The 23827-nt window shown below is 41.9% G+C and overlaps 1 protein-coding gene across 2 annotated transcripts in view; it reads left to right on the top strand.

The window, feature by feature from the left end:
* SMOC2 (SPARC related modular calcium binding 2) overlaps positions 1-23827 on the top strand; it is a 161497-nt gene that overhangs the window by 47138 nt on the left and 90532 nt on the right. For both annotated transcript variants that reach the window (XM_020801181.3, XM_072993989.2), the window contains exon 2: positions 8000-8171. In XM_020801181.3, the coding sequence (XP_020656840.1) occupies positions 8000-8171 (172 nt within the window). The remainder of the gene's footprint in view (positions 1-7999; positions 8172-23827) is intronic.

Below are 23827 nucleotides of genomic sequence, written 5' to 3'. Positions count from 1 at the left end.
GAAGGAGTAGAAGAATGTTCTTATTGTTACTGTTCCATTTATATTGTTAAACCCATGCTTAGATTCCAAGGGCATGAATACCCTGTTTATAATGAAATCTGTGATTTTGTTGTACCATTTATGGAAAATTCTAATTATTATCCCTTAATGTAAGACTTCTGTACTTCCCTACAGTGAAGCAGGAGGAAATGCAAAGAAACCACAGTTAAAGCCCTAAAATCTAGTGGATTTATTGCTCTCATGAAAATTCAGTTACAGTTCACAAGTGCTGTATGCTTACTTTAGAAAATGACTCACTTTCAGCAAAAAGTTGGTGACTATTTGCCATAGATGGCAATGACTGAGCCAACCACTTTTATGCTTGTCCATCAAAAAGATTTCTGTAACTGGTGTGACTTTATAACTTCCTAAACTCCTACACATCAGTTGTGTATAATACATTCTTCATAATCCTGGCCATTACAGATTTGTTTATAAAGCACTAAGAGTGTTACAAAGCATTGTATACAATAGAAAAGAAACCAGTCTCCATGAAAGAGACTCATGAAATCATAGCTGAAGCAGCAGTACAGCATAGTGTTGCTCTTTAAGGAAGAGCTTTGTGTTGGGGAACTGGCCAGCAGCATCACTCCTGTAGCAAGGCAGAGCCAGATTGGTCTGTATCATAACATACATCTGCCACAGAGATCGTCTTGTTCACACCATCATTAGATGACCATGCAAAGTGAGGACTTCTATATGTGAATGAGTCCGGCATGATACAAACTCCTGCAAATCTGTATGATTATGCCAGATTAGTTAAGCATCCTTCAGTCTCGAAAGACTATGTTAACGTGCTCTGTATGGCAGACTTGGAACAGCGTCTGGTGTGGCTGAGGAGTGACAATCCCTTCCACATTGAAGACAAATACAATATTTCCCCTTTGCCTCGGCCTGCTGGACAAGGGTCTCTTCAAATTGGGAGAGGCCATGATGCACCGCCTGCCTCCAGGATGAACGCTCAGATGTCAGGGTTTCCCATCTGTTGAGATCCATTCCTAAGGCCTTCAGATCCTGCTTGCAGATGTCCTTGTATCGCAGCTGTGGTCTCCCTCTGGGGTGATTTCCCTGCACTAATTCTCCATACAGGAGATCCTTTGGAATCTGGCCATCAGCCATTCTCACAACATGGCCAACCAACGTAGACATCACTGTTTCAGTAATGTATATATGCTAAAAATTCCATCTCGTTCTATGCCAGATAGACTCATAGAATCCTTGAATCCAGGAATCGTAGAATCATATAGTCATAGAATCATCGTAGAGTTGGAAGTGACCTTGGAGGTCTTCTAGTCCAAGGCAGGAGACCTCATAACATCCCAGACCTCATATCATCCTGGACAGATGGCTGTCCAATCTTTTATTGAAAACCTCCAGGGATGGGGCACCCACAACATCGAGAGACAAGCTGTTCAGCTGCTTAATGGTTCTCACTGTCAGGAAATTCCTCCTTATTTCCAGGTTGGATCTCCCTTATGAGTTTCCACCCATTGGTTCTTGTCCTATCCTCAGGCACAATGGAGAATAAATTGATGCCCTCTTCCCTGTGGCAACCTTTCAGATATTGGAAGACTGCTATTATGTCTCCCCTCACTCTTCTCATCGTTAAGCTAAACACACTGTACCTAGTTCTTTTAGTCATTCTTCATAGGATTTAGCCTCGAATCCTCTTATCATCTTTGTTGCTCTTCTCTGCACCCCTTCCAGGGCCTCAGGGCCTTTTTTGTATGGTGGTAACCAGAACTGGACATACGTAGCACTCCAAGTGCAGCCTCACCAGAGAGCTATAGAGTCGTACTAACACTTCCCGTGATCTTGGTGCTATCCCCCTCTTGATGCAGCCTAGGACTGTGTTGGCTTTCTTGTCAGCTGCAGCACACTGCTGACTCATCCTTAGGTGGTGGTCCACCAGGACACCTAAATCCCTCTCACAGGTACTACTGTCAAGGCAGGTACCATCTATCCTGTACCTGTGCATCTGGTTTCTCCTTCCTAAGTGCAAGACTATACTTTTCCCACTACTGAACTGCATCTTATTGGATAGGGCCCAGTGTTCAAGTCTGTCTCTCAATCCTCCTGAATGTTGAATCTATCTTCCAAAGTATTAGCAATTCCCCCCAGCTTTGTGTCATCACCAAATTTGATGAGTACTCCTTCAGTCCCCTCATCCAGAATAATGAAGTTGAAAGGGGCCTCTGAGGCCATTGAGTCCAACCCCCTGCTCAATGCCATGCAGGAATACCTTTCCTTAAGTTAAATCTTGGGGGGGGGGAGGAGTGCAAAGATGATGGTCTTGCTCATCCCATCGTCAGTTGACCACACAAAGTGAGGGCTTTCATGTGTGAGCCATTCTAGACCACACAAACCAGACAATATCTTCATATCTTCTGCCATCTTTTTCCAGAACACAGACTTGTTTAAAAGAAATCACTTCATATATTTCACATAGAGAACTTCAAGGAAAATTCAAGGAACAAGCTTAGAGGAGGAGTCACAGACTCACATCAGCTACCCATACCCCATCCCTGAGCCTCTCATTTACCACTCACTTAGCAGCTTTTGTGAAGAGGGGGAAGAGAGTCACATTTTAAAAACTATAAATGCCAGAATCTGGCAGTTAGCATGGCCATGTTCAAAAAACGTTTTCAAGCTCTGTGTATGTCTTTGAACATCCACAAGAAGAGAGAATCCCAAATGTGGGAAAGCCCTACATGTGTTTATTGATTCACTTCTAAAATCCCTTCACACAGCTGGTGAAGGAATGCACATTGTGTGTGTGAGAGAGAGAGTGTGTGAGTGGTGCATGTGTGTTATATCTGCTGTGGTCCTGTGATGCCCTTGAATGGATTTTTGAGTGAGTGGATCTTCAGATGATGAAAATAAACTAAGCACTGAACATGAATGAACTAACTAAATAAATGTGACTGAATACATGGATAATAAAGGAAGCTATCTTACACTGCATCAGATAATTGGTTCATCTAGGCCAGTGCTGTTGGAAGTCAAACTGACTGCCGGCAGTACTCCAGAGCTTCAAGCAGGATACTTTGCTAGCCTGACCTGGGCATGCAAATGATTGAACCTGTGACTTTATGCATGCAAAGCATATGCTCCACCACTGAGATACAGCCCTTTCCCTTTTAGGATTTTGCTGGGTTGAGTAGCTCTAGGTCTCACCTGGCCATGGGTTATTGCACCAGTGCAGACATAAGGTTAACTGACCAATACAACACTCAAAATGTATGTGAGCTAATTGGAGTTCATCAGTCTAATGCCCTGCTGGAAAAATGTACAGTATGTGGCTGAAAGATATGTGCAGGACAGGGGACATGAGACAAGGGATGTGCTTCTGTGGCCACTTACTTTTCCTTTTTCAGATCCAAGGACCAAGATCCCTGCTGGGCTGGAGTTTCTGGTGTGACCTGCAACAAATGGCGCCACCGATAAATCTGTTCTTGTGGGACTGAGGAATCTTCTGCACTTTAAAAGAGCTATTCCACAGTTCTGCTCTAACTTTGGGGTAGCATTCAGAGCACCCTGAGTAGCTCGTAAAAAGTTCAAACTGAAAACAGGGGTGGGTTCGCCTTTGCCACACCACCAGAAACACCAACTACCATGCACTGCAACACCCCACATAGCTTACTGCATCATCTCCAGGAACAGGAAATGATGTTGGTTTCCCAAGGAGGATGAACTACCCAGTGGTTGCTGCTATCTTCTTCAAGATGAATATCTCTCCCATTTCATTTAAATTAGTAATATCAGTGTAGGAGTTCAGAGACTACAGTGGTGCCTCGCTTAACGATTACCTTGTTAAACAACGACTCCGCCTTACTATGTTTTTTTGCGATCGCTATTGTAATCGCAAACAATGTTCCTATGGGGAAAAATCACTTTACAATGGTTGGTTCCCTGTTTCGGGAACTGATTCTTCGCATTACGATGATTTCCAAACAGCTGATCAGCCGCAAAATGGCCGCCCGCTGTGCGAAATGGCTGCCCGCTGTTTTTAGGATGGATTTCTCGCTTAACAGGCACTCGAAAATGGCCACCCTATGGAGGATCTTTGCTGCACAATGAGGTATTTCACCCATTGGAACGCATTGAACAGTTTTCAATGCATTTCAATTGTTTTTTAAAATTTCGCTTGATGACAATTTCGCTTAACAGCGATTTTAATGAAATGCATTATCATCGTCAAGTGAGGCACCACTGTATAAAATTTGGCATTTCATAAGATTTGTAGCCCAGAGAGACAGGATGGTGATGAGTCTTTGGTCAACGGAAAAGGAGATTTGATAATAGAAATATATAAGTTGACCAGAGAGTTGAGGCATTTGGGTGTTGAAAGAATTTTGGACATTAGGAAGTGGAATGTGGGAACAGAATTTAGATAATGGGGAGTCCTGGTGGGCAGATGAATTTGCAGGCTTGGAGAACAGAGAAAGCTGAGGTCAGCACTGGGGCTGTTGAAAGGAGTTTGGCAGGCAAAATATTGTTGGCAGTTTTCCAGCCCCTGCTTCTGGTGGACTTCTTCCCCATCAGAAGTGACACGGCGGTTTCTGATGCAAAGTTATATCCATACCTCTTTGGTATCTCCTGGGAGTGGGCTAATTCGGCCCTTCAGCCCATCTGGATTTTATGCTTCTATTTAAGGACTGGCTGACAGTATATTCGCAATGGAATCAGCTTCAGTTCTTTTATCTGTGAAGCTAAACTTCATAGTGAGTGACTCTGTGAGTGCCTGTGCTGGCAAACACTAGGAATCAAGACTGCGAACCTCTGCAAATTAAAAATATACATGATAAAAGAGGCAGAATGTTGCAGTTTTCTTGTATGGGAGCCCAGTGCTAGTGTTGCAGAATATTGCACACTGTAAAACTAAGGGAACATTTCCTTTGATTCACAACATTTCCTAAGAGCTTTCCCTTGTGCATTTTGGTGATCATGCATTGATAACTGCATACTTTTCATACTTTATCTGTAATTGGAAACAGTGCAATGACGGAGAGGTTTGCCTGGAAAGATAAGAAGAATGTACCTCCTCTGTGTCATCAGCCTTTCTGAGGAATGGAAAATAAAAATCTTTTTTTTTCCTTTTTTTCTTTTGCTTATGTCCAACTTCGTGAGAACATGACACATAAGCCATGTTTTTAAACTTTCACTGAAGTGTATGATACTGCTGTCATTTGTTCTCTAAAGACTATCCAACATTAAATGTATATGCTGTTTTCAAGCTTATTTCAAAACATGCACATTTTAATATAAATGGCCCTGGAAAGACACATGCAACCTGTGGGTCACATTTTGCTCAATGCAGACAGCTACTAAGATAAACAGATAGACATATTCTCTCTCTCTCTCTCTCTCTCTGTGTATTCTGGGTGTTTGGGACTGATTGTACTTTGGGATTAAAATGGGGTGTCTGGGTATAGAGAACAGATTGGTGGTGTAATTGGTCCCATGAGATTGTAGCACATTGGTATCAAAATTACTTCTCAATTTGTGTATGTTTGTCAACAGAGATAAGGTCTCGCAAGCTCTATGGATATAAAAATCTGTCAGATTGTTTTTTTTCTTTTCTTGTTATATTGCTTAGAATCTCATAAATATTTTCATCAACATCCATCTTAGGTTGCAAGACCCTTCTCCCAATTTCTGCATAAAAGTCTGTGAACATCCTGATAGACCCTTTCCCTGGTGTATGCATTTTATGCATTTTTCTGAATGCATGCAATCTTTTGTTTACTTTTCCCATTGCCTAGAGTTAAAAACATATATACATTTTCAGCTCTGTGCATATGCTTCTGTATAATGAAAAGAAGAATCTGATGCATTTTCCTTCTGATGATGACCGGAAGATGGGCGATTTGGGCATGACTCCATTTAATAGGCCCTCTAGTCTATTTGATACATTAAAAAAATCTCACCACAACTTTCGTTTCCATCCCTGCTTGTGTCTCCTTAATTCAGAAAAGATTCTTCTGACAGCAGTTTAGGAGCTAATGCAAGAGACTTGGGGAAATGAAGAATCCCTTGATGACAGAGTCTGTTGGCCAGGATTCCTAGCTGTAGGGAACTGTCCAAAGGCAGTTGGCCTAGCAGAACAAGCCGAAGTCCTCTAAGAACTCCCATTCAGCAGTTCATGTTTTGTTGCACCCTGAGGTTGGGGTTGCTCACATCTCTGCCTGAGATGATAACCTCTGCATTCTTCAACTGACATTCAGAGCTCATCTGGGACCATCTATCATTAGCTGCAAAAGAAAGCCTCCGTCTACATGTGAAACAGACCATAGTGCCCTACTCACTCTGGAAATTCAGTTATTCCTTTCTGATATTCATTCTGAAGATAGCTTTTGCAGAAAGCTTGTCTCTGGGCTCTGCATGAGATGGGGGGATCTGCAGATGACCTGGTAATACACATGACTATCTATGGCCTGGGGGGGGGCACATCTATGAGCCTCATCCCAAAGACACTTTTAGCCTCTAGTAGTCCCCCTCCATTCTTTAAAACTGGGAATGTAGGCTCACTAGAGGTGTTTAGATTATCAAATTAGGCCCACCACACCCCCTAGAGAGCACAAAATAACTTTCTAGGATAAAAAAAAAATTAACGTCTGGTGTATGCTAGTGGTTTATTTCGGCCTTTTGGAGGCCAAATGTTGCCCACTTTTGGCTTAATAGAACTTAGTTGGCATCTCTTTTATCACTGTTGGAACTGGAGCACTAATGCTTGTAACTTGTTGGAATTAGAGGAGAAGGACAGCCAGGTAGACCCAGCTATACCTTCCCCATCTTTCTAAGGAACTCATTTGATAGTAGATTACATTTGCTAATTTATACTTCTTGCTACTTCTCAAGATGTAAGGTCAAAAGGCAGACACATGTCTCCATAACGCATAATGGTTGCAAGCACCTCCCCATACTGAAGACGTCCAAGTCTAGAATTTTTCTAGTCTAAGTTAGGATTTTTCTTCTGATCTATCCCTGTGTGCATTGCCAGCAAATTAAACATAATGGTTGTTGGTTGTTGTAGGTTTTTCAGGCTGTTCTGAAAGGTTGTTCTTCCTAACGTTTTGCTAGTCTCTGTGGCCGGCATCTTCAGAGGACAATTAAATATAAGTTTCCTTTTCTGCATGTTTGTCAGCTTTCAGAACATCCATGGTCTTTCAACCCTGAACTAAAGAACTTTGCCACCATAAATATGTCTTGCAGTGACCAGTCTCACTGTGAAAGTCTCTCTGCTACTTCAGAACATTCCATCAGTGGGACTAGAATATTGCAGAAATCCTGGGGTTGTACACACCCATCTCAGGCTTTAGAAGACCCCATTAAAATATTACTTTTTTTTTTTTTTACCTTAACAAGCCTCTCTCATGCCCTCCAGACAAATGGGGATAATTCTACCAGGTCCAGCCATACTAGCTTAAAAATCAAATCAAATCAAGCAGAGTTTTTTTTTTCAAAACCAAGATGGACAAGAAGTGCCCTCCACTTGTGAAACAAAATTCCCCTTGACCTAAAACAAGGCGAACTTTCCTAGAAACAGCTCAAACTGCTTCACATACACTCTAAAGGCTTCAAATGAGATTTTTTAATTTTAAAAAATTGATTGGCAGAGGGGGTACAGAAGGGCTAGAGGCTAGAGTTAAGTCCTTGGGGAGTTGCGTTCCACAGCTGGGGAACTGAAGAGACACATTTTGCCGGCTATAAACTCAGTTTATTTCAGTTAATTTCAACAAGCTGTCTTTATTCCTTTCATAAGGCCAAAGCACCAGTGTGAAGGGAAAATCAGATACCTAGAGATGTAGTGAAAAACACCAATTTTTTGCATGCAGAGCTGTATTTCCCTATGAAACGACACCAACTTCACTTGTGTGACCAGTGTCAGATAAGCATGAGAACAATTTTAGTCCTATACTACATTTCATTCTCTTATTGTGCTTTGTTTTGTTCAAAGTTTTTACGAGTGGAGCAAGACAAGGACAAAGAATGCAGCCTGGAATGTACGGGATCTCCTCAGAAGTCATTGTGTGCTTCCGATGGCAGGACTTTCCTGTCCCGCTGTGAATTTCAACGGGCCAAATGCAAAGATCCTCAGCTAGATATTGCCTACAGGGGCAACTGCAAAGGTAAGACATTGTTCATAACATTCATTCATCAATCTTCAACCATAATCTTACCAGATTATTTTAGCCATCTGTAATCCTGCCAACTAGTAAGGGTGATTTCCCATAAACTGCATACAAATAATGAATGATGCATAGATCAAATGCTGTAAAACCAGTGGTAAACCTTAGATAAAACAAGTGTAAGTAAACCTATAGGAATGTTGTACATACTTCTTCTGTGTGTATGTCAATGACGCTTTTCTCCACGTGATTTTTTGATCTGCCTCATACCTCAGCCATGAAGTGCAAAGCACCTTCTAGGTGCTGAATCAGCATGAACTGTGGTTGACTCAGTGCTCTGTTGCTCTGTCCTAAACTTACATAGGAGCAATAGACTGGGAAGGCCCCAAACTTATGAAGGATCTGGCCCAGTTCCACAATTAAGCAGAGTAAGGTGGCCTACACAGGCAGCAGATGCTTAGAAACACTGGTAGCAATTAGCGGTATTGTGCAGCAAAGGCACAGAGGGTGGAGACCTCAGGGTATTCTGGTTGCAGGGGACTATGATATCATCTGCCCACCCATCCCAGACTTCCTTGTTTTCTCTGAGCAGTTTTCTCTACAATCCTCAGAATCGCTGTGGGAGAATCTTAATCAAAAGTGTCCTGTTTGCTGGTCCCGCCAGATTTACTGCTGCCTGTTGTTAGTGGTGTAGCCTCTTAATTGCTGTAATAGCTGGTTTCCTTGCAGTGTTATTTTCCTTTTCATTTTAAAAATATTGACACAGTGCTACTGTGCTATAAAAATATGAAAGGAAATCATTAAATTAAAGCCTTCTCCCACTCAAAGGAACAGGAATTGACACTAGGACAATTAAGAGAGGCTATTCAGCACTAACATATTTTACTTAAATTTGCAAATATTCTTGTGGCATATGCTTCTTCATACATTTCATGAACTGGGCGGCAGTCCCAGAATGTTTGTGCCACATACTGTAAATTGCGACACTCTGGACTTCCATTTTCTACATGGCCACCAGTTTAATCTGAGGAGCAGGCAGCATTGTCAGAAAGACCTTCCCTAGAGATGGAAGAGATCAGACAGGAGGAAAAAGGATCAATATCGCACTATATCAATCCCTCCTCTCTCAACATCCTTTCCTCTCCACAGGCCTTGGGTAGTTATCTAATCATTTCCCTGTCTAGTTCTGATATGTAAAGCTCTGCTGCACAATTTTGGGTGATCTGAAAGACGGGCTGACTGATGCTAAACCCTTTTGCATTGCCTTCTTGGCAGGAGCATTGATATACTTCCCAGATTAATTGCAGGGTTTGATTCCCCCTCCCCCGCCCAGCACAGTGCTTTTCTTCCTTATACATAAATACCACTGATCACAAAAGTTTACCTTCCCTCCTGCACTATCCGAAAAAAGAGACCACACAGAGACATTTTCCAGGAGACAATTTTCTACATTATGCATTCCTTATCTCTATTAGCTCCCCAAAGCCTCTATAAAGCACCAAGAATTCTGAAAAGAGACATTCTGTCTCCTCCCTGTTCTGTCCTAAGTGAAACATTCTGCTTTTCCTCTGAGTCTCTTCCATAATGCTGCCTTGCATTGTCTAATTGGCTGCATCTCCATATACGCAGAGTGATCAAGAAAACATGCCTGAGTTTGGAAATCCAAGCTTCTGTTATTGTTGTGAACAACATAAAAACCATAGCAACATTTAAAAAACATTTTTAACCAATTTGAAAACTTGTAGAGCACCGGCATGGGCTTTTTGGACCATTTCCCTCTCCTGCTACAGCACCAACATATATAGGATGCTAGCCTGTTCCTCCCATATGGATCATTACATAGTCTCTCACTTTGCCATTGCACCAGCTGGAGTTTGCTGCATTGGGATGGAATATCTCTTTGTACAAGCTCAGAAGCAGTCATAACACTTGTACTATGTAGCTTTGCATGTGCGCATGGAACAAACAGAATTCTGTCCATGGAAAACAGCTAGCCATGTGTAGTAGATATATGCATATTTGTGTTTTCTTTACTGTATCTCCCATAATTCCCATGGCCCCGCTGCCTGGGGAATTATGGGAGCTATAGTCTAAAACCAAGATGTATAACTTGACCATCCCTTTCTTCACTCTCTGCCCCCTTTATTGCTTAGTTAGTTTTAGATTGTGGAATTAATGGTTGGGTATCTCTTTAAATTACAGTGTACATTACTTTGTTTGCATTAATATGTGATAAACCTGCCCAGCTGCATTTGGCATTCCTCTGATTCATTCTGCGACATGCAGCTCTGGGCTTCAGCCCTGGACACTATTTATCCCGTACCCCAACATGTGCTGTTACTTCCCTGTTCCAATTCTCAGAGTTTGGATGTTACTTTGAAAAACCCCTGTTCATTACATGTGACTTCCAAAAAGTAGCTTGTTAGCATTTTCTATTATGAAAGCAGTAACCTGTTACATTGCATTAGGTCTAAAATTGTGGATATGGCAAAAAAAAACGTAATTTTTCAGACATAAATTCAATCACTGGTTGAAATCCAGTAGTAAATCACAACCACAGCAGGCCCACTGAATCAGTGGAACTTATGGAGGAGTTGACTCACCAAATCCTTACTGATTTAGTAAGCCTACTCTTGTTGTGACTGGGATTCAGACGGCATGTCATTTTGTAAAAGTAATGGAGCTAATAGTACTACTAAAGTGACATATTACAGGTAGCATCACTATTTACAATTTATTATTTCCAAGCTTTGCTGATATGGCCCAGAGCTTCTTTGCAGAAGTACCATATGAATCCTTCATTTTTTAAATCCCCTCTTCCACAAGGGGACCTGCTACTAAAATTTGGACTTCTTCATAGCAATAAAAGTTGCTTTCTAGATCAATGGAAAGCAACTTTAAGCTTTTTGTAAAGGAGAAATTTCATTTTTCATGTTGCATATGGACCTGAAAGGTAGTATTTTTCCACCCACTCAAAGAGTTGCACATTAGTAACTTGAACAGGATGAACTATGCCATGCATTTTTTAATTTATTTTCCCAAAGAAAATCCTAAAGATCCTTCTTTTCAATGGAAACCATTTGGATGTAGTCTCAATGTAATGTTTGTAAGCCGAGAAATCAAGACACTAATTCCACTTGATGCTGCACTTGTGTGAAAGTTTACGTAAGTTGAAGTAAGTTCTGCAGAGCCAGTTTACGAAAGGTAATGGTAGCTATTATGGCTATGGCCCTTGATTTCTTTCAGTCGATGATTGGATGGTCTTGTAAAAGCAAACAAGATTCCTTCTAATTTTCCAGAGCACTATGCAGGAGCTCTGCCCCATGCACACAGGGGTCCAGCTGCAACCAGAAGGAAATGGGCAGCAACACGGGCTCAGCTGTGCCCGCATGCCCATGCGGCTGAGAGGAAATGTTGATAGAAAATCATAATTCATTGGTGAAAGACTTATGATGACCAACATAACCAATAGTGTAGATGGTGGTTCTAGATGGGAACAAGACGTCACGAATTTTGACAAGATTCCCTCAGACGGTGCCCTATCTTCTCTTCATCTCTGTTTGCTTGTCCACTTCACTTGTCCTGTCCTTCTGGCCTAGTCACACACATCTGCCTAAGGATAGAGAGCAAGAGAGGACCTCCTCTGTCGCTTTCCACTCCCACCATTGCTCAATATCTTGGTGAGTGCAGCTTGTGCACAGATGGAGAAGAAGCTGGGACTAGCAACACAGCATGGGGTCATGCCCAGAGTGTGTCATGACAGTCTCTAGAATCTTGTGGGTCTAGGAACGTTGTGCCCACTTCTTTGGAACTAGGAAGGTCACCGGGGAACTTTTTCTAAGTTCTCACCACCACCACCCCCGAACATGCATTATAATCCAACACACTCACCTCTCCTTGAAATATATATATATATTACTGTAGGTTTCCACAGATCCCTTTTACTTTCTTTTTCTGTGCCTCACTCAAATCCTGAGAAATCCAAAGCAAGCACAGCACACAAATCTCTTAAAAATAATTGTGTAATACAAGGCAATAAAGCCCAAATCATAAAAACATGGGCATTTTTTTCAGACTATGAGTAGAGTATTAGATGCAAAAGCCAAGAATTCAGAGTAACTATTTCCAACTCTGTTTTCAATATTAAAAGGAACGTCAGTCAGGGAGTGTTTAGGTTAAGTGACTCCTGTCACAATGCAATGAGTGGGTCATACTGGCCAAAGAAGTTCAGGCCAGGCCTATGATCCTTTTGTTTTGTTCCGAATATTTATTCCTTAAGACTCAGAAGACTAGAATGTCAGATACCTTTCCAGGAAGGAAATTACTGTGCTTCTTTCTGTTAATAATTCCATTGCTTAAAAGCAAAGGATGTGGATTTGAACAGAATTTCATAAGGGTATAAGGGAAATGTTGCTTAAGAACTGAGTTATAACCAAATGTAATGAAAATTATTTGCAGAACGACTCTGTTCTCTTGACCTTCCTCTGACCAAACACATACTCCTGATGACTTGGGCAAGACTTGGAATAACTAATATTTAAAACATTGCAATAAAGGAAGCATAAACTGCTTCAAAGACAGCGCTGACCTCTCCCAAATACTAATGCAAATTAAAAGAATATGCAAGTGACTCTGATTATCAAAATAAATAACTTGATGCTTGACCCAACTTTCCCCCGGAGAAATATAAATGAAAATATGAATATGGAAGTATGTGAATACGTAAATATAACTATACCAATGTGATGCTGCTTCATACATCTGCTGAGGTGGGCCCTAGTCCCTGAAAGGTCTGGATCATAACAGTTTAATTCTTCAGGTTCATTACAAAGTCAGTGCCACCACCTACTCTGGAATTTTCCCTCATTTTGACAGAAATTGAATTAGTCAGTGAAAGCTATTTACTCAGCATGCAGTCAATAACAATGAAGCAGTGAAGGTCAGATCCATGGGCACTATCCAAAGAACAAACTATTATTGTATGGTTCATTGTGGTGGGGTATGCATCTCTGTGCAAGGGGACCTATAATTCCTTGGAGGCTTATCCTGATTTGGTGAGTAAGAAGATCAACGATGCTGACATACTTGCCTGAACAACACTCTGCCAATATCAAATTTCCCTTGCAACACACAGCAGTTAGAACAGACTTTTCCAGAGTGAAGTGGCTGCTCTAGATAGCAGATTTAGGATGCCATGGAAAAAGAGCAAATCTTTAGTTGTTTACTTCTTTATCTGATCATTGCCTACAAGGGGTGTTTCTTTTCTGCCACATATATCAAAATAATTTGGCTGGCTTACAGTACAAGGCACCTTGAATTAGGTGAAGGGTAGACACCATTTGTCTTGGGTCACAATGGATTGGATTCTACAACGCATTCCAGTTTATATGGAGTGAAAATAAGAATTCTGATGTAAACATTTTTCCAGTTTATTACCACACCCACTTAAGAGGGTAAAATATCTGTCATGAATTGGTTCTCTTTCTCTAAATTTTGTCCTTATTTTCTTCCTGTCCTTGTGTCCTATCAGGTTGCAAGGATTTGTTTTTCCCTTGTTACATCAAAATCTGTACACAACATTTGTGCTTTTTTAAAATGTGCATAGTTAACAATGAATATTGCCTCATGTGCAAAATGAAGTAAATAATGTGTAATGTTACTTCAATTACAGATTTCCCCTAAAACTGCAGTCAGTTTTCTATTGACCTAGCTATGTACCAGCTGTGTATATTAGCTGTTAGTACATTAAAATATGTGCAGACTTTTGCACCCACTTTATTCTTCTGAAACATTCTGTAATCCTTGCAAAGTTTTGTATTCTTGAGGTGAGCTGCATTTCTTCCTGTAACTACTATTGAAATGCCCAAACATCCTACTTTTATCAAGACAGCTGAAACGATAAAGATCCCTACACTGGGTGGATTTAAGAGGAGAATTGGATTATTTGTGCCACATTCTATAGATTTAAGTGAGAGGTTCCTCCTTGCCTCTCAAGGCCCCCAACTGCTAATGTTAATTGAGGTTGGGGGATATAGCATTTGAGTGGCATCTCTTCACCTCACACCTCAGCATCTTCAAATACCAACTCTGCAATCAATCCGCCAGCTTACTGTGTCTTGCCTCAGTGTGAGCAGTATCTATAACTGACTTGTCTAGGAGAGTGAAAACAGATTTCTCATTCTGGAGCACACTGTCAAGAGAATATTCCCTTGGATTCAACTCATCTCCTTCTTGAACAGGTCCAATGGATCTGTTTAATTTCCCTCCACCCTCCAATTTTGGAGGGAAGTGGGTTGCTTTGGGTGTTTGGAGGTCCGGAGAGCCTAAAGGCCAAACACTGCATGCTAAGTTCACTTTCAGATTTCTGGACAAAAATGGAACTTTCAGTTTAAATATTCTGCAAGACCAGTAAATCCCCAAATATTATTACATACCGGTAATTAGGGCCCAACATTTTTACTGACTATATTTCTGCCATGAAGGACTGCAGCTGGGATGAGACTAGACAGCATTCTTTCCCCCCCGGTCATCATCTTCATCAACAACTGCTTCTGTGTGGCTATAAGGGTTGTCCCGCCCCATTCCCTGCTGTTTCAGGGCCAATATCTCAAAATCTGGGAGGGAGGCATTTCTTGTGATGTCATGGGGCAAGTCCTCATGATTTCACAGAGGTGTGACGGGCATTTAAAAAAAAAAAAACTAATTGCCTATCCCTTGTGATCTGGCAAGGACCCACACCCTGATCTTAGGTTTTGCTCCTGAAATCTCACAATGTGGGAATCTGGCAATCCTAATTTTCTTGTAGTGTTAATCTGCAGATCCTAATCTTCACTGTATGTATTGGATAGCACATTTTAGTTTTATTCAAATCTCACCATTACTGGAAGGCAATCTAAATTTGGTCACTGTCATCTGTACAGATTTTGCTTTCTTCTTTGGAATCTCCATGGCAATTGTGTTCAGCGACTATAGATGACCTGAAAAGTGTTTTATTACAACATTAATGCAAATATATATGACACACTCCTCCACACATGATATCATAAATGAAGTAGGTGCTTGGAGAGTTGGATCCTTTATGTGTATCTTGTGAGATTTGGCAGTTGCCAGGATCCCAACAAGCCCAGTTACTGATGCCTAATTTAAAATATCATTGACCTAGCAGGAGGCAGCTATTCATTTTCCACATTATCCTGACATATAATAACTCCTGGGCACCTTGGGACATTAAAATGGTACTAAGACTCAACTTACTGGCTTTGTTTATAATATTGCTCACTCACAACGCACCTAACTTTTGCTACCAGCGCAGCCCAAGGGGACCCATTGTCAGAAGAAGGGGCCTACCAAGCCCCAACTCTGAAACCTAAAGCCAGCTGTGGAAGTTCTGTGCAGATGTCCCATCTAACAGATATTCAAATGAGGATCAAACTTAGTGCTGAAAGTCTGCAGGCATAGATTTTGGGACTGCCAAAAAGTTATCTTCTGCAGCAGGTCTCCGTTGGTGGTACAGAAGTAGACTACATGAGACAAAGGTTTTTGAAACATTTCCGAACAGTTCATAAATATTGCTACTTTGTCATCTACTGATGTAACATTTTCGTTCGGAAAAAAAAATCCTATAATTCTTAATACCCTTAAAAGTGACCATAGGTGGTATGTATAATAACAGTGTCTCTAAGCATATAAATGTCCTTCTAAAGGAAAGTGAGCTTATTATTTCTATGTTGGTGGGATATAAAAGGTTGAGAACTCTTGTTCCACTCAGTGATATTCACCACTGTTTGGCAATATAAATTGAAGGCCCAGATCAAGGACTCTGACCTGATTTGGACCTTAGCAGGCAAGGCTGGCCCTCTCATCCCCCATGTATGTATTTCAGTCTAGATTGGATTCCCTGTGCCTGCTTTATATTCAAAAATGAAGAAAAGATGGAGTCACTAGCCACATATTTCAGGGCGAAGGGCCTATCATACTCACAGCATGAACTGCAAGCATCTTCTGCCACTGTGCAGAACAGATCAGCACCACAGTATGTATATGATACAGGCCTATATCTTCAGGTTATGTCAACATTAGCTTGATCATATTCAGTATTTATTAAGATAAGATAGTTACCTAGTGATGTCTTTACTTATTTAAAACATGTTTCCATCAGTCTTCTATTTACAGCTTATAGGAAGTAACATTTTGAACAAATTGTGCCCTTATCACAAAGCAGGGCTCTCACAGAGGATGAAAGAAGAGGAATTACAATTTTTAACATTTTTTTAAAAAGTAGACATAGCAGTTGATATTCACCAGAAGTTACGCTGGTGCCAAAAAAGGTAAAAAAATATTTTCATACAAAGAAAGATTTCAATTGAACATTCCTGTTATGATCACAATGCTTGAGTAAATATCTAAATTGTTGAGTGATTCCAAATGCAAATTATTCTAAGATATGCTCTGTTTCAATGCCAATGGGAAAAGGTTCCAACTCAGATAACTATACGGTTTTTGTTGAGAACCAGAAGGCAGCATTTAAAAGGAAATAAATAAAAATAAGCTGCTTGTTCCCAAAAGGTAATATCCTTCCTATCTAAAGTCCAGTTATATTCTATTAGCAGAGTGCTGAGTATCCCATAGTTTTACATAAATAGAACAGTTTGAAAAAAAAGAGGGGGAGGGAGAGCATGTTAGACTGGAGTAAAACACAGTCTGTCTACACATGGACAAGCTCTCTTCTGGATCCTGATATGAACCCTTCATACCTTTAGTGAATGCATGAGAGAGGGATGCTGTTGCTCCGGCTTTCCGGGTCCCTCTTGTGGCCATTCATTATTTCATTATCAGAGAGTAAAAGAATCTGTCGGGATTGGTCTACATAGCCTTTTGCTGCCTGAGGTGGATAAAGTGGAGCTGTCCCCCACTTCATGTGTGAAGGCCATGTGTGAAGGCCAGTTTATTTCAACACACTGACAAGGAAATAGTGTCTTCTACCGTGCTCGTGGCACAGTGATTAAACCGCTCTACTGCAGCCAGAACGGTGCTCACAACCGGGGGTTCAATCCCAGGTAGAGGCTCAAGGTTGACTCAGCCTTCTATCCTTCCGAGGTCGGTAAAATGAGTACCCAGTTTGCAGGGTGGGCAATGTGTAGCCTGCATAATTAACTTGTAAACTGCCCAGAGAGTGCTTGAAGCGCTATGGGGCAGTATATAAGCAGCACACTTTGCTTTTGCTTTGTTTTGCTTTTGTAGGTAGCAAGTTAGTTCACAGGGCACAAGGTAGACTGAATTAAGTACATTGTCCTTGTGACAAACCCAGACCTACTGGGATCTATCACACAGTTACTAAGCTGCCACCAACCATTCCCTATAATAAGTCACACAGACCAGGGATGGATTTTTAAACAACAAAAGAATAAGGTTTATTTTAAATACAAACAGGGTAAATAAAACAATCAGGTGAATAAAATAAAGTAACGTGGCTTATTCTCACACACACAAGCATACAGTTTGGTTCACCTAGAACCTTTAACTTAAAGCACAGACCCTGAACCCATCAGTTCTGGCTAACCAACAGACCCCTGAACCTTTCAGGCTGGTACTCTGACACACAGTAGTACCCTGTCAGACACCCAGACTCCCACAACAGCTTCTTCTTCCCCAGCTGCTGCTTCGTCCCAACCCAGTGTCTCACAGTCTGTCTCAGCATCTCCCTCTCACACACAGGCATCACATATTTATACAGTACAGCCCCTCCTCCTGATGTCCCGCCTTCCACTCCCCATAGGATGGAACTTTCCCTCCAAACCCATGACAGACAGGTAACATCAGTGCTGTTATGTAACACCTCCCCTCTTTATAAGTTGTTTTGTAGGGGGAAAGCTAACGTGCTTTTCACCAAAAAACAACCTGTATATAATACACAACAACAGTTATACATACCATATTATACTTACATAACCTTACACTCTAAGTTAACCATAGCAATTATGCATTTAAACATTTTACCATATACAGTACATCAATTTACCTTTATTAATACCAACCAAATTCAAAACCAGGTACATTTTAACTTTTTGTTTTCATTATATACATATAGTCCATGTTCTTTCGCCGTCTTCAGTCTTCAGGTCTTCTTGATAAGGCGTCAGCAACACAGTTCACTGACCCTCTGACCACCTTCACTTCAAAGTCATAGTCCTGTAAGTTCAAAGCCCACCTCATAAGTTTGCTATTGTGGGTTTTCATCGTCTTTAACCATTGCAATGGTGAATGGTCAGTACACAGAATAAAATGTCTTCCCCAGATGTAAGGCTTGGCCTTCTGGATCGCGTAGACTATGGCCAAACACTCCTTCTCCACGGTTGCCAAATGTCTCTCACCTTTTTGAAGTTTCCTACTCAGGTAGGACACTGGATGCTGGTCACCATTCTCATCCTCCTGGCACAGAACTGCTCCTACCCCGCTGTTAGACGCATCGGTGTAGATGATGAACTCCCGGTCGAAGTCTGGAGCACGCAGGACAGGATAGTTGATTAACGCCTTCTTCAACCTCTGGAACGCCGCCTCACAGTCGCCGGTCCACGGGATGCGGTCATCAGCCTTCTTCTTCGTCAGATCGGTCAGCGGAGCCGCAATCTCGCTAAACCTCGGGATGAACTTTCTGTAGTAGCCCACCAACCCAAGAAATGATTTGACCTTTTTCTTGGTGTTGGGTCTAGGCCAATCACGAACTGCTTCTATTTTGGCCTCCAGGGGTTTTATCATTCCTCCCCCTACCATGTGACCCAAGTATTTTATTTCTGGGCTACCCAGCTGACACTTGCTGGCCTTTACTGTTAGCCCTGCTGCACTTAACCTCTGCAGCACTAACTCCAGGTGTATCAGGTGATCTTCCCAGGTATTACTGAAGATCCCTATGTCGTCAATGTAGGCCACTGTAAAGTCACTGAGCCCTGCCAAGGTCTGGTCCATCAGCCTTTGGAATGTGGCTGGTGCATTTCTGAGACCAAAGCTCAGGACTCGAAACTCATAGAGACCAAAAGGGCTGCAAAAGGCAGTCTTTTCTTGATCCCTGGGATCAATTCTTAATTGCCAATATCCCTTTACCAGGTCCAATGATGAGATGAACCGACAACCCCCTATGGTTTCAATCAGGTTGTCTAGCCTGGGCATTGGGTAGGCATCAGGAGTGGTTACACGGTTTAATTTCCTGTAATCAACACAAAACCTAATGCTCCCATCAGGCTTGTCCACAAGGACTATCGGAGAGGACCAAGGACTAGAAGAGGGGACGATTATGTTCTCCCTCAGCATTTCGTCCAGCTCCTTCCGCACCTTGTCCCTATAGGGTCCCGTTACTCGGTATGGGGATACTGCCTGCGGGGGTGCATCCCCTGTGTGGATCCGATGCATCACTCCCTTCACTATCCCCGGCTTGTTGGAAAACACCTGTTGATATTTACTAAGCAGCATTTTTAGTTCTTGCCGCTGGTCTTGGGTGAGTGCAGGACTGATCTTTACCTCCTCTGGGTTGTATTTTACTTCCCCTCTACCCTCCCAGAAGGGTAATTCAGCTTCCTCACTCTCAGCTGCTTTTATAGCAAATAGAACCCTCTGTTCCCCTCTGTAGTAGGGTTTTAGGGCATTCACATGAACCACCCTCCTTGCTTGGTTCTCCTCCTGCTCTATAAGGTAGTTCAGGTCTGACATCTTGGAAATGACCCTATATGGTCCTGCCCATTTGAGCTGCAGTTTATTCTCTCTGCAGGGCCTAAGCCAAAGCACTTCCTCCCCTGGGTCAAAGTGCCTCTCTCTAGCTTTGTGGTCATACCATGTTTTCTGTCTGACCTTCTGAGCTTGCAGGTTTTCTGCTGCCAGCTCTAGATTTCTCCTTAGGTCATTCATCAAGGTGTCTATGTATGTCACAACGTCTTGTGGGTCATCCTGGGTGATCTGCTCCCAATTTTGTTTGATCAGATCAAGGGGCCCTTTCACCCCTAAGTGTGCAGCAAACATGTCAGAGTGCCCCCTTTGTAAGATCATGGGGCGATACTTTTCAGGTACCACCAGCTGACTTCTGATCCCATCTCCCCCTTTTGAGATGTTCCTCAGGGTTTCTCTATATAAAATCCCCTTTTTCTCCAGAAATCTCACTGGGGTTTCAGGTGTTAGCTGGGCGTCAGTCACCTGTTCAAAACACTTTTGGAGAGTGGCGTCTGCCTTTTGCTCCTGTCCAAATCTGCTGTCTGTGGTTAAGGTTTCCACCACAGCTTCTGAACTCCCCTCTGCTAGGCCTCTCAGCTGGCAAGCTAGCTCACTGTTGCTACGCAGATTTGCCTCAGCTTTTTCCCGCCAAAATCAGGCTGCCTCAGAGCACCTTAATCTAAGTCTCCCCAGTTGGCACGTTCTTCTACTAGTGCACCTCCCCGTGAGGTACACCTAGAAGATTACCTACGCGCCTCAGACTGTCCCTGACTAGACCCCCCTTGCTCTGGGCACACCTGCCAAGGCTTTGCTGGACCGCTGGACAACTGGACCAGTCGTATCCCACACGCTGGACACCAATCAATGTGACAAACCCAGACCTACTGGGATCTATCACACAGTTACTAAGCTGCCACCAACCATTCCCTATAATAAGTCACACAGACCAGGGATGGATTTTTAAACAACAAAAGAATAAGGTTTATTTTAAATACAAACAGGGTAAATAAAACAATCAGGTGAATAAAATAAAGTAACGTGGCTTATTCTCACACACACAAGCATACAGTTTGGTTCACCTAGAACCTTTAACTTAAAGCACAGACCCTGAACCCATCAGTTCTGGCTAACCAACAGACCCCTGAACCTTTCAGGCTGGTACTCTGACACACAGTAGTACCCTGTCAGACACCCAGACTCCCACAACAGCTTCTTCTTCCCCAGCTGCTGCTTCGTCCCAACCCAGTGTCTCACAGTCTGTCTCAGCATCTCCCTCTCACACACAGGCATCACATATTTATACAGTACAGCCCCTCCTCCTGATGTCCCGCCTTCCACTCCCCATAGGATGGAACTTTCCCTCCAAACCCATGACAGACAGGTAACATCAGTGCTGTTATGTAACAGTCCTGACCTCCCAGACTTTCTGTGTTCCCCAGCATCTTCTGCCAGAGGCAGCTGCCCACTTCTGCTGGCATAGGATGAGGGGTCACATACGGTCCCCCTTTCGTATTCACTGAGCATGTGAGAGTGTGGGGTTGTATGAACGGTTCTATAATCATTTTTCTTGCCCTCACCCTCAATGTCTCATCAGAAATGTAAGGACTTGTGAAGGTGGTTATAACTTAAAATGAATTAAGTTACACTCCCCTGAAAAGCCAGCTCCACAACCTCAGTGTTTTTTCTGGATTTAACCTGTTCCTGGATGCACTGATTTATCTGGTGGTCAGTAGCGCATTCGCACAGTTAAAACTAGTAAATTAGCTGCTCCTGTCCCTTGAGATATCTAATATAGCTATGATGGCACATTCTTTAATTACTTCTTCTCTGGATTACTGCAATGTGCTCTATGTGAGACTGCTATTGGAGAGCAGTCAGAAACTTTAGCTACTTCAAAATGCTGACTGGCTCTGGTTACAAGGAGCATATGCTTCCCTTAGTAAAACAGCTTCACAGGCTACCAGTCCAATTCTAATTTATTCAAATTTAAAGTACTAGTCATGACCCATAAAGCTTGTACCACTTGTGTCCATGCTATCTGAAGAGCCATATCACTTCATAGGAGTCTCCTTCTTTTAAGATCTTCTAGGGAGGTCCTTCTTTTGGTATTATCATCCACACAGACTTATTGGTGAAGCAACGATACCAGGAGTTTTCAGTGCTTGCTCCAAAGCTGTTGAATGCACTCCCTGAGAGGCCAGTTTGAGCCCCTTCCTTTTGTCTTTCTACAAAGAACTTCCTTTGTAGGCAAACTTTTAAATAATTTGGACAAGTAGGGGTACTAGAAATACTGCATTTATTGAACTTAGGGATAGGGGAAGGGGGAGATAAGTGTTTTTAATTGTGTTTTTAAAATATCATCATGTATTAATTGTTTTTATTGTTATATTCATTTTTAATTGTGACTATTCTGTTGAGTCCCCTGTTGAGAAAAAGTTGGCATATAAAATTGAATGAATGAATGAATTATATAGGCATGCAAGCAGCAGGATAAAAGATACCAAATGAACAAGGAGCCAGGATATAGTTTTGTATACAGTGAGGTTTAGGTGAGGTTTTGGAATCCTTGGGTTGGAGATGATTGCCCAGGAGATATACTACTGGACAGCTCCCTTGTACTTACATAATATTACAATCCCATCTTGATGAAGAGCTTGGAAAAAGGCACATAAAGTTGCTTTTGAAAGTAAATAGTTACACTTGAAAGTTCCAAGGCCTCCTAAAGTTGTTCCCATTACTTTTTACAAGTAACTACAGGCAAAGGCTTAAAAGTAAGTTCATTTTCTCTTTCTTGAAACTAATCAAATGGGGGCTACTCTAAATATTAATTACCGGTACTTTGAACATCTGAATACTTCTGGCTTCTGAAGACCACTGGCATATGGAACATGCATCAACATTAATACCATGAATATTTTTAGTATCCTCCGACTTTGGAAGATAAACAGGGTTAGGCCTGGTTAGGACTTGGATGGGAGATCAGAAGGAAATTACCAGAGACCTCCAGGTAGGAGTAGGAGAGAATCCTACCTGTAACTCGGGAGAGCTACTACCAATCAGAGTTGACAAAAGCGGGCTAGACAGATCAATAACCCGTCTCAGTATAAGGCATATTCCTATGTTCCTTCATACAAAACATATTCTCTGGCCCTGTACCACTGCTTCAGCATCCATGTTAGACTACGAGGCACAGCACAAATCCCTGCATATGACTTTCCTCCAGTGCAATGTAAGGAGGCCCTACCTCCACAGTTACAAAAGTAAATAAAAGCACGACAAGAAGTGCTTTTAATTAAAAGTTAAAGTTACATCACAAGAGGACCTGTTCCATTGCAATCACAATGTAACTTAGTCATTGCCTTTGTCACTGGGAGTAACTAATTACAATGAATAATTATTTGAAAGTAAGTACTTCAAACTCTCAGCAAAAGATATTCATATTTCCTACAATCAAAACCATTAAGCTCCACTCATCTCCCCTAATACTGTTTCCCCCCACAGATACTCTAAATCAATCCAGATCTGAATTTCTGTGCAAACAGAGAATGAGGATAAGACTGTGGACTATTTACTCTTGAAGGGTAAAACTCTGGCCTTGTGATTTGTGCCCTCCATCCCCCCCATCTCCTGCAGCATCCTTTTCATTTTACAGGGACTTCTCTTTCTGTATAGAGAAAAACAGCTCATCAGTATGAAAGCATCTCCATAAAACATGGAATGTAAGATGCAGCCCTGAAAGCAGCTGGGATATCATTTGCAATATGGGACAGTTAAGCAATATAGGAACACCTTGGTTTGCTGTTCGTATGTGAGACACTTCTTTCTCACCCCTAGAACTATACACAGAGGGCATATGTTACAGTTAACTGGTTTAGTAATCATTCAGTCTCCCAGATGAAATGTTGCTCTAAGTCTAAGGTAATTTCTAAGGATCTCTGTGAAAAAAATTCAAAACAACTACA

Source organism: Pogona vitticeps, chromosome 1 (assembly GCF_051106095.1).
Source record: "Pogona vitticeps strain Pit_001003342236 chromosome 1, PviZW2.1, whole genome shotgun sequence".
Taxonomy (NCBI): Eukaryota; Metazoa; Chordata; class Lepidosauria; order Squamata; family Agamidae; genus Pogona; species Pogona vitticeps.
The sequence above is the reverse complement of the archived record's forward strand: the minus strand, read 5'-3'. Positions and strand labels throughout refer to the sequence as shown.